Raw genomic sequence first — 12,502 nt, forward strand, 5'->3', positions numbered from 1 at the left:
AGGAGTCACGTGGTCTTCATCTGAATGAAGCTGTCTCTTTACAGTAGTGAAATATTGGAGGGAGAAAGAAAAGACTAAAGAAGAGCTTCACTGTCCTGATGGTGCAGTAAGCAGCTGACTCCTCATTAATAATCACTTTAGTCTAAAAATAGACTCACTTGTATATTTCTGGAAATCAGACTCAGCAGCTCATTTAGTGTAAACTTCATTATCCATTTAAATGAACATACCTGCTTAAACACATGTAGGCATCTGGTTTTGTGTTTAAAGCCCTTTGTGTGAATTATTCTTACTCATGTGTTGCCTTGGACACAGAGCAGCTGCTTGGGGAACAGCTAATCCAGGCAACACCAAATTTCAGGAAGACATGTGCAAAATAAACATATAGGGCATTCATAGAGAGGTGAAGACTCTATCTGCTCTGCGTCTTTGTCAATGTTCCAGACGTACACAGATTCACCTACTAGTCTTGTGTCATGGAAATGGATTCTGTATAACAATCCACACTTAAATGTCTTCCCCAGTATACGGGCTCACAGTTTGTTCTGTCTCTGTGACCTGAGGTGCCCTGGAAACCCCACCAAGGGGTGCTGTGGTGGTCAAACCCACCCACAGGCCTTAAAACTTAACACAACACAAATTTGTAATATAGGGAATTGTAAGTTGGGTCTATCAATAATAGTGAATGATTACTATGTGTAATTAGCTCTGCATGAGAGAGAAAAGAGAATGTATGTTTACAAAGACACTGAGAAACAGATTGTTGTTTTCATTTTAAGATATGCAGATGTTCTGTACCAACACATGATTAATGTGTGTCCTGGCAGAATATGACCTCTCTTTGCTAAATTATGTCGTAAAAAATTATCTTTACAGCTTTATAGCCTAGGTAACACTATTGTAAGTCAAAGTACACGCTGTCTTGTGAACAACAACATGAAAAAGTGAACAGTCAAGTAGAGGTACTTTTCCCACTTATGGTTAAAACAGATGTGCGGGATGGGGATTGTGTAAGGCATGGGACAACGGGATATGAATGTGCAAGTCTTATGTCTGAGGATATGTTGTTATATTATGGTTGGTAAAAGATTGTCATTAAGACCCTGTGATGGAAAGCATGGCATTAATAAAGATATTCCTAAAATAATAAAATGAAAAACGTCTTAATCTTTGAACATTTAGAGTCATTCATGGAGTGCTAGCCAGCCAGTGAAACCCTATAAAAAGCCTTTGAGCAATATGAAACAGATTATACCGAGTTCTGTACAGTTTAAGCGAGCAGACCAGAAATCATCTACCCAAAATGCAAAGAATTCCCTCGCATATTATTTGTGCTTTCACTGAAACGGAGAAAACTCCAAAAAACTCCAAATTACTGAATCTTGGCCGTTATTGAATTAGGCCTACTTACTGATTATTAAATCTCCCTATTCTTTTCTGTATCATTTAAAAGCCTGTTTGGTCATTAAAAATTATGTTTAAGGTTCAGTTTCTCCTCCAGCCTGCATCACAAAGTTACAGAACTGCAAAATGACCTCCTGATTCGTTTATCCGTGAAAGGTTAATGACATCATGACCTTTATAATATGTCTTTAAAGCACTGACACAGAACCAGCCTCAGTTATTACTGTCAGGTTGGTGCCAGATGCCTCTGTGGATCAGACGTACTCTGGACACTGATGACTCTCTGGCCAATGCTGGGAGGTATATTTGGCTCTGCATATTACATGTCAGATGGAAAACGTCTGAATGAAAATCTCAGTGAAAAACATTCCAGTGCACACTCAGGGGCAAAGTTCATCTATAGAGATGTGTTTGTGTGTAGTAGATTGTGTGTGAGCTATCGTAAAACGTTAGCACTTCGACTCTAATGAAGCCTGAGAAACCTTCTCACCTGCTCTGCAATGCAAACTGTGTGTAGGTTTGTGGCCTCTGCACGTGGCTGCAATTTCTACATTGTTTCCTGCCTACACTGAACGTGGTCAGGGTGCAAAAACCAAGCACAAGGTTGTGCTCATCTTCTCTGTTCTTCACCACTTCACCTTTGATAAAGATTTTAAAGCGTTTCATTTTATTCCTAATTTACCCCAGCTCCAAATGACAACTTATACTTGAAATATAACTTGATGATGATGCTCGTTTATTAAATCTATGTTTTTCTTTTACATTTTTACCTGTTTTCTTCATTAACCACTATACCTTCCTTGAAAAACATTCAGATAAAGGGACTGTTCAGTTTTGTGAAGTGGGGTTGTATGCGGTACTTATCAATAGTTTACTTAGTACACATATAACAGCCTCTGTTTGAAGAAGCTGGCCGGAGAACCAACACAATCAATGTACTGCTGTGGACGGGCTCACTAGGAACCTATACTTTGGGTATTTTAGAAGAAAAAAAAAAAATCCCCATTTCACTTTCACGTCAAACAGCCCTTTCCTTACGCCCTGTTTGTTTGGAGGCAGGTGAGCGATTTCCCTCCGTTTCCATGTGTTTAGAGCTAAGCTAACTGGCAGGCAGAACAGACAAAAGCAGAAAAAAATGATTGTTGTGCATTGAGATTACAATAAACCTACGCCGCAGCCTAGGTAACACTATTGTGAGCATTTATTCTTGTGCTCTGTTTTTGCCTCACTTGGCAACTAAAACTACTTAAACTCTTTCTCTGCCATTCTAAGAAGGGTCTGTGGCTCTGCTGAAACTTGTGGAATCAACAATCAATGTTGATGACATCTTGGAACCAACTTTCTCTTTTAAGTTGTGTTTTATAGATTCAACAAGTAACATCACATATCAATTGATGAGTTTAAAAGTGCTGGTGAACTGATTTTGTGATATTTGAACAGAGCTGAGGTCGCTGTTTCCCCAGTTAGTCCTAGAGCTAAACTAGGCTAAGCTAAGCATATTCTGGCTGTAGCGCCTTAATCTCAGACAGAGCGGTAGTGTTCTACCGTCCTATCCCTTGCATTAATTCAACTTGCATATTTTCCCCAAATACCACTAATTTTGCAGAAAATGTTATTGATTATCAAATTATATTGGTGGTTGGCTTAGACTTCAATCCACTGGCCAGTTGTTTTGGCTTCTGCGTCTATCAATATGTTTGGCTGCATCTGAGAACTATTAATTAAATATCTAAAACTACCATTAAAGAAATAAAGTCACTACATTAGTGTTTTTTAATCTCAGTTTAATATTGTTGGTTTAAAGGTCTGGTATAAATAATTTTGAAATGGAAGTAATAAAACAGCAACAACAATTTGCAGTCAGACTGGGGACTAATCTTATTACTGTTATTGATCTTCTTTTAAAACAAACAAAAAATGAAATGAAACACGTTTCACTTTGGATATTTTATTTCTTTAAAAAACAATTTTCACAAATTTTATTACAAACTAAAAAAAAGAATGTTACATAAAAAAAAATACTTATTTTGAAACCATGATTTGTTGCTCACCATGACTTCATCGTCATTTCCAGCACAGGAACTCACACAGGAACTTCCATTACTTCCTTTGAGACATTCTTGCACTTGCATATGCAAACATTTTTAGTTCCGACACATCACTGTTCTATAATGTGTCCTTTTATCTGGAAATGAATCACACATTTTTAGAAACAGACCTTTTTGTTGGCCCTTTAGTTTCATATGCTTTATGAGTTATATATATATTTTGACAACAGGTAACAGAATGTTTAAGAATTAAAAGTTTTGGAAACCCTTTAATGTATTACAGTAGTTGAATCCACAGGAAGAATTTCTGTCATTATGAACTGGCTGAGAAAGACAATTGTTATGTTCATCAATAAAATTCTAATTTGTAAGCATGGTGGGTTTGAGTTTGGATAACATCTTCTTTTAAGAGCCTGCTTTGAACACATTGTGCTGTGAATGCAGTCAGTGTTATCACACCTCCAGGACTTGAGATCTCTGACGTGTTAATGACCACACAAACATGAATCGTCTCTGCCTGTTCAAACACAGAGCACACAAACTTCAGCGTTTTCACATGGGTGTCCAACTGAAAGGACTGAGGTAATATTTGCAGTGATGAGCCTCCTTTCATTTTGCGCTTTGTCACACTCCCACCCTCTGTCACACCCTTGTCACCCTTGTGACAGAGGGTGTGACACACACGACCCTGAACTACAAAAAGGCTGCTTTGCAAGGGTATGTGTTGAAAAAGTAAGGTTTGCAGAGGAGAGAGACTTTCACTGCTGTGCAGTACAGCCTCCCTATGAGTCCAGATGTCCTCTTTTTCACCTGTGGGTCTGTCGCTGCCTTCCACAGGTCAAAGATATCTTCCACATGACCGTGTGAGGTCATCATCTGGTTATAGATGCACAAGTGATACGGCGCTTTGCCCTCACCTGAGAAGTAAACGTGCTCCTGGGGGGACACACCAATGGCATTGGCGCAAATGCCCATGAACACATCATCTATGTAAAGAGAGGCATTCAGGGTCAGCGTGGCTTGGTAGATTCTATCTGCTACATCTCTGGAGACCACATACCCAGCCCCGGCTGTGTAGTCTGGGTATGACATCCACTGGTACATCTCGAAGGACACGTAGTACTTGCTGTCTTTGCTGCGGATTGGCGGAGACGCCCGGTGCACTCGCCCAATCCAGAAGTCTGTGACGCCCCTACTGCTCACATCCTGAAGGTAGCTTACCAGGTTTGGCATGTGCACAAAGATGTCGTCGTCAGCGGTCATGAGAAAGTGGGCATGTGAGCAGTGGCTGTGCATCCAGTGGAACTGCATGATCAGTTTCACAGTCAGGTTGTGGAAGGAGTCGAGAAAGTCTTGTTGGATCAAATCACCATGGAGTCGGTCCTCGTGAATAAGCAGTTCCTGAAAACCGACCCCACTTCTCTTGCTCCACGAGGGCTCCCCCTTCTTGGTCGGAGGTGCTCCTAAGGCGAATACCACCTTGACTGTCACTCCCAGGGCTGTTTGGATGTAGGTCTCATTACCCCATGTGGACCTGATGGCATTTCGCCTCTCAATGTTCTCTGGGGACGTTTTAACAAAGAGGAGTAGGAGGACGTCCTTTCCAACGCACTTGTCTGGGTGGTCCAGCAGGTAGTGGAAGTTGCTGAAGCTCCTGGCCTGCTCCCGTGGGATGGTGAGGCTCTTGTTGATGTAGGTGAAGCGGTTGACCAGATAGCGGTAGGAGTAGGACTTGACATGGCTGACGACATTGCTGTCCAGCTGCTCCCAACAAACCATCAACACCGAGAGCACCAGGCAGGTGGTCATCAACTGCACACATTGGCATCTTCGGATACGCCGGAAATTCATTAACATCCTGGAATTCTGTCACCCGGTGGCGGTGTTCCTTGTCTGGTTGGAGATGGCGATGAAGCGGGAAATTTGTGGTGAGGACGAGCTGAAATGGTTGAGGATAAGGTGGTTTTGAGTATTGTTCCAGTGCCTTGGAGCAGCACTTGGTGGGTCTTCCATCCTAGGCTTTCCACATTCAGCAGGAGGCATAGATTGGGGTCATCGTATCTGCCAGGGAAATGTCCACAATGGCAGAAGAATAACTTGATTGCTTACAGCCGCCCAGCAGATGAGGATTCATCTTTTACCCATGAAGAAGTTTTTTCTGCGGAGCTGGAAAAAAAAGGCGAACATTTACCATTGTGAAAGATTTTGACAAATTGAAACTCATTTACTATCTGCTTCCATTATTTCCAAAAGGAGGAAGTTACATCTCCATTTGCACGATGTCTGATTGACCAATGCCTTTTCAGAAACAAAGTTTGATGTATGCAATGGGTCTCATGACATGTTTTGCAACAGAGTTCAAAACAGCAGCCCCACAAAAACTTTTAAAATGAGACTGTTTTCAGGTTGGATCTGAACTTGGTGGGGGGTGTGAAGGGAGTGGGGAGGATGACTGAATGCAAAAGCCAACACAGCAAATGTGGCAATGCAAGCAAAGTCCATAATGGAGGGGTTTAAGGGGGTAGACCCACTGAAATCGCTGAGAGTCACGGAAAGCATTCGGACACAATGGAAGGCGTCAGAAAAGCTTGGCAGCACAATGCCGGACCAGAATAGCCTGCTTCCGGCCGGGCGCGGTCTGAAACCAAGGGGGATCATGATGGGCCTGGGGCCTGGGAGTCCCAGTGCACCCCGAGAGCTTTTTAAACATCATTGGATGGCCTGTGCCTAATGGGGTCACTGGCTCAGAATGGCTCTCTTTTCTCTCAGCCTGATAATGAGAAACTCTGCTTCACCTCTGCTCCACGTCAGCTTTGTGCTCGTATGTGAACACTGACTGTTACACTTAATTCTTTATCATACAGTACACTTTTCTGATCACAAATCCTGAAGTTTACTGGTTCATAAAGCAAGTGTAAGATGTTTTTTATTGCTCCTGTCAGCATTTTAACAGTCCAACAGTTACCAGTTAACAATTAACTGTCATATGTAGATACGTTCAAACATGCTGGACTGTGGACTGTAAAAGTATTTGGAGATATAAAAACCTATGGAAGACATGAAGGTCTTCTAACAAGCAATACATCTGGTCCCAGCTCATCCTCTCAGGGTTACTAAACCCACAATTAAAAAATTAAAAAAATCTATTCATGTGGTTTACAAAGGCAGATATTTAAGGGGTTTTACATGTTGTTTTTATATTTATATATCAGGTTACTATCAGGAGTTACTCAATCTTTGGCACATAAGACAAAATATTCCATTTAAAAAAGCATTTAAAAGCAACATACTCCCCCTCACTTTAATGAACAGAACACATGGCAAATTGTTTTGTAGGGACTATTTCTGTGGCAGAACGCCAGAAAGTATCAGCTCATACGGATATTTCTAGAATAACAAGCTTCTGCTTATTTACATTTACGTTTTGTTGGTTCATTAATCAACTCTATCTGCCTTGCTAGTTATTACAGACTTCACAGGATTTGATTTGCATGATTTGATCATGTAAATAGAAAGTTATCTCCAGCTGGTCAGGCCCATTACATACCCTTTTTTTGCCTGCTGCCTTTGTAAACATTTGAACCATAAATACACACACACACACACACACACACACACACACACACACACACACACACACACACACACACACGATTATTAAAAAACGTGGGTCTAAGGTAGAGATGTTTCTTCCTTAAAAACTAAAACTTCAAAAGCATTTTGTACCAGGCTGTACATATGAAACAACACTGTTCAGACTAATATATAGGAACATCAAAATCACACAATTGTTAGTTACACTATAAGACACCCAAAGAGACGGTGCTTATGTGACAGGTGCACAGACAACAATTGAGTTTTTCCAGCATTAGAAATTACAGTCTAGTAAAAACTACACTGACACATTTTCTATTTAAAATCTTCTTTATAATTCTTTCCTTACATTTATAGGCTATTTGTAAAAAAAAATTTGGAAGTCAACAATTGGAGGAATTATATATGTAATTTCTAAACAATTAATTGAACTAAACAATTCTCTTAAATTAGATTATTTTTTCATTATAGATTATCAAAACAGGATTAAAGATAATCCAACCAGCGAATGCATTTGTCTTGTTACTGAATGTTGCTAATTCATAGTTTGATATTGTCGCTGTTTGTTATTCCTGAATTTGTTATTCAACATGAAAGTTTTTATGCTGTTGTCTCGAGCAGTAAGTCTTTGTCTAACGGGAAATAGTTATGGTAAAAGGTTAGATTAATAGGAGGAAAGACCGCGCCCTTACACAGTGGTAACCTTTAGCCGCTTGAATTCATGAGAACACTATTTATAAAAGGTGTTGCCTCTGTCTCTTCCTTTGAACAGGTTTGTTCTGCCGTCACTCTGTCCTATAGAGAACATACACTGGAGCCAGCGCAAACACTAAGTGTTGATCCTCACTCCTCTGTCTGCTGCATCTAAAACAAGCACTGTGAAAGTAAACCACCCGACCCTACAAGCATGTTTCCAAAGTCACTTTATTTATAGAGTTGAAACACGGAGAGGGTGGGAGAGAAGGAAAAGCACACCATCACTTCATGAAACCAAGACTCACCGGTAAAAGAAAATATCTGTATGTGAAGCCTGAGAAACAGCTACAGTCTCTTTCCCCGTCTTCTTGCGATCTGCACAGGTGCTCTTCTTCTTTGAATGAAATCCTCCCTCAGCAGGTGATGGGGCAGGCATCGATCCCTCGTTAAACGGTCAAACCCTCTTGTCTTGTCGGTGACTGTGTGTTTCCCGATCTCTCCTCTGTCCACTGACTTTGTGAAGATGACTTGATAGTGTTGGTTGCCGAGGTTCTGTCTGTCTCTCCCCTCCCTCACTCTGAAGTTTTCAACTTTTAACCACGCCCAACAACGTATGACGAGGGCCTCGGCGGCCACGCTCCCAGGTCGCCTGGTCCTGCCATGCAGCAATACAGGTGGCCAATTATAAGCGACTTTAAATGAGCTAATTTTATTGTTTAACAGACTACAAGAAGACAAGAATTTGCCATAGTGATTCTACAGCCTTTTGTTTTTTACTCTGTTATAATGAGGATTGAAAGCTAAAGGTATGATAGTGGGCTAAAGCTGCTGTGCCTTTAGGTTATTTGTGAAATGAATCAGGATTTTTGACTCAATTATGATTTCATCCCTCTTGGATTGATCTGAAACTGATGAATCACATCATGACACAAATGACTTAATCAAACTGCATTCAGCCTCCTCAAAGATAAGGCTCACATTAGCCCGGAAACTCAAATTGCTAAAATTAGCAGTTGTTGTTCAGCTAACCTGATCAAATAGCCTAAATTGTTTTTGACATGTCACAACATCCATCCAACATTTTGATCGAACCTTCATTTCAGGTGTTTATCAATCACAAAGTGGTGAAATGTTAAAATGATGAAACAAGAGCTTCACACCCAGTGAGTAGAATGAAAAACATCTGTTCTTTAATATGCAAGTTAGATTACTCATGTTTTTCTTCCTATAAAACTTTGAGGAACTACGAGTTAACATCTACTCAACTTAGCAAAACTTGTTTCAGAGGGGTTGCACATCAGTAGGCCAATAGGTTTAAAGTTACTTAGAAAACAGAAAACAGTTAGTTCAGATAAATAATGTAAAATCAGATGTACGTGTACAATGTTTATTGTGGGGTAACTCAGGGGTTGGTCCTAGGACCAAAACTGTTTATTTTGTACACTTGTGATTTTGTTAATGCATCCAAACTGCTCAAGTGTATTCTATTTGTGGATGATACCACCTAACTTTATTTTGAGAATAAAATAGCACAGGTGTTGGATGTGTATTATTATAAATAAATTATCATTGAATCTTGAAAAAACTAAGTTCTTAGGTCTCATGATGTAAATGTGAACTGGAAATGACACAAAAATATTGTAGGCAATTGCTATGCCTCTGCTCAAAAAGTAAAGGGTAATTAGATAATAAAGCATTGTACATCTCAATAAAACTCAATGATTATTCCATATCTGAACTGTGTTGAAGTATGGGGAAGTACTAAAACATACACTCATTCAATGTACATTTTACAAAAAAGAGCCATAAGACTCATCAGTAGTAGTCGAGAGATCAATCAAACCGTTATTCATTCAGGAATTAGTAGATTACAATATAGCCTAATGAAAATGATGTATGAAGCTCTCTCTGTGTGGTTAAGGTCTACCGTCTGCTAAGGTGGGGGTACAGAAAGCAAAAGGAAATGATCTCTTTTTCTTTGTGCTCTGTTAACAATATTGCAAATTGTTCTTTAAAAAAAAAAATTAAGTGTCTTTGCCATTTTAGATGGCAGCAAATCTATTCAATGCATCCTCAATTCCGCTGCTTGTCATGGAACATTAATATAACTGAAAGAGTTTGGAAATACACTTAACTCTTTCAAGTTGATGATCAGCAAAAATTCAAACTCACCTTTTTACAGTTGAAAGCTGTATGGGTACTGCCTTCTTTATCAGCATGGAGATCCTGCTGCCTAAAACCTTCCATTGAAACAGATGAGGACCAGCGTTTTGGATCCAAGAAAATAAGGAAAGTAAAACAGATTAATAAATGGGAAAAACTTGAACCAGAGGTGGGGGACTCAAGTCACATGACTTGACTCGAGTCAGACCTGAGTCGCAAAGTTGAGGACTTGAGACTTGCTTGACTGACAGTGATAAAAGACTTGACTTAACTCAAGGCTTGAACTAACTTACATGCCCAGTATGTCTCCTCAAATATCGTGCAACTTAGTACTATAGTTTACTACAGAACCAGGGATAAATCTATGTACTGGTACATGTATTCATGGTGCCTTGGTGACTCTGGGGATGTTGAAGACTGTGGAAATCTCCCAACGTTTCATCTGGCACTACTGTAAGGTTCAAATTTAAGTTTTAGTTTTTGTTTCTATGAAAACTCACAAACATTATTATATGGATGTAATAAAATATGATAAAGAGGTTCATTATGCCCAGGGAAAAGATCTCTATGGTCGAGTATACCTAGTCTTTTCCTTTTGTACTCTATATGTTCAAAGAAATATATCTCTGCATCTTCAAGACAGATCGGCACATCATTTGTTCCAAACTTTCATGGTCCTGAGGAATTCGCTAGTTCCTAACACAAGATACACAAGTAAACCTTTAGATGTATGACAATAGAAGCTATTGAAGAGGTCTGAGGCACTCAGAGGGGTATGCATAAAAATCCTTCAATACAGGCCTTCATCGGGGCAGGTGATTTGAAACATACATTCATATCCCCCTTTACATTTTGAACCATTCATTTATCAACAACATCAGGCCACGATTTCATTGACACACGTGGTGTTTTAAAAGCGCACACAAAACTAAACCTTCTTTTAAATGGCATTAAGAATTGCTTTATAAGAATTTATTTTTAGCCTTTTAATTCTAACGTTTACGATTAGACACATTTTCTAATAATTACGAGATCGTAATAATGAGAAAATGTGTCTAATTGGTTTTTTTTCTCTGGTGAATTCAATGCCCTTCCCTTAACTTTTTATCACTTGACAAGGGTTACTCTTTTCATCCAAATAGTGTGTTACACTGTTTCAGATACACATTTACTGAGGTAATTGGTTTGCTTCAAAGGTGGTATATGATGTTTCTCTCCTGTTTCATTCATATCATAGCAAATGGCCTGAAACAGTGAAACTTCATCTGATGCAGCTGCCCAGTATTACAGAGCATCGTAAAACAACGAGAAAAGTCTAGTGGTCTGAAGCTGCTTAATATTAAAATTATATGCCAATAAACTTCCCCCAAAGGCTGTGTTTTTGTCCTTTCATGGTCCAATACACTATACTATGAAAACTTGCAGCTTTACAGATAATGGATTAAAGACTTGCAGTGCTCCCCCTCAGAGTCGGATTGTTTTTGTTTTGATTTTTTTGGAGAGGCCTCTGCCTTTATTTTGATAGGACAATGGATTGAGTACAGGAAACTGGGAGAGAGATTGGGGGATGAATTGTAGCCTCCGTATTAGGGACGGGACCAATCATGTCCTTAATTATTCACCAATTTGAGCCTAATTCAATTGAACTCTTTTTTTTTTTAACTTAAATTTAACCTTCATACAACAGTAATTTTATATTAAAAAGTTGGGCACTTGCAGTTGGGAAACTCCAGTTTTGGGCACTTTCTCTTTGAGCCATAAAGGCTACCTCTTGAAAAGCCAAAATACTTTTGGGCACGATCCTTGTTTAGTTCATCAGCCAGCCATTTGTCCTTCAGCACTAAACATAAGGTATAGCTGTGGTTTACAAAAAATGACCAAGCGGATAGGTCACGTCCCATTAACGGAGGCTATAGTCCTCCAAACTGGCAGCTAAGTTCTAGTCCAACCTGTAGCTCCTTTCCCAAATGCCAAATGGGGTCCAAACCAAAGGTAGGAGAAAACCGTTTATCTGCTTTGTTTTTCTCTCTTCTCTCTTAGGGTGAGGTAGAGTAACAGCCTGATCCGGTGCTAGTCACTTCACTCTGGCTCTGCCTCCCCCAGCCTCTTTCTAAAATGTATCTTCTGGCTTTTCTGTCTTTCTATTTTCTCTTGTTTTCTCTTTGCCTGTCTTTTCATGTATAATGTTGGCACCAGGAATAGTCACATTTTCTTTGTAGGGGCCATGTGGTATGGTAGGTAGTAAAAGCTGCATAAACAGAGTCTGGACTCTGTTGAAGGTGGCATTGTTGTTTTGGTTGCGGTGGCAACTAAGGGCCATCAGGTAGATTGGATTGGAAAATCTCTGTCGTCCCCAAGGGGCAAATTGGTTTGCAACAGAAGTCCACACAAAACACATCATAAAAACATCACAAAGACATAAATACATAGATATGAACCATATCTCTCACAGATGTCATCATGATAGATGTGAGTAAGATATATGAGACACAAAGTAAGCAGTCCATAGTAGAAGTGTAATAGCAACAATACCTACAGCTTATTTAAAAATCCAACTGCTGATGGGACAAATGACCTCAGATCTGTTTGATCTGGCC

General features: G+C 39.7%; 1 protein-coding gene across 1 annotated transcript; it reads right to left on the reverse strand.

Annotated features, from left to right (window-relative positions):
• Positions 1–3,336: 3,336 nt before the first annotated feature.
• On the reverse strand, positions 3,337–8,306 carry b3gnt5b (UDP-GlcNAc:betaGal beta-1,3-N-acetylglucosaminyltransferase 5b). The gene is made up of 2 exons (XM_020649004.3): positions 8,048–8,306; positions 3,337–5,618 (listed from the first exon to the last, which is right to left on the reverse strand). The coding sequence occupies exon 2, from the start codon at positions 5,307–5,309 to the stop codon at positions 4,146–4,148; it is 1,164 nt and encodes a 387-aa protein (XP_020504660.1). The 5' UTR covers positions 5,310–5,618; positions 8,048–8,306; the 3' UTR covers positions 3,337–4,145.
• Between the last annotated feature and the right edge of the window lie 4,196 nt (positions 8,307–12,502).

This window comes from Labrus bergylta, chromosome 4 (assembly GCF_963930695.1).
Source record: "Labrus bergylta chromosome 4, fLabBer1.1, whole genome shotgun sequence".
Taxonomy (NCBI): domain Eukaryota; kingdom Metazoa; phylum Chordata; class Actinopteri; order Labriformes; family Labridae; genus Labrus; species Labrus bergylta.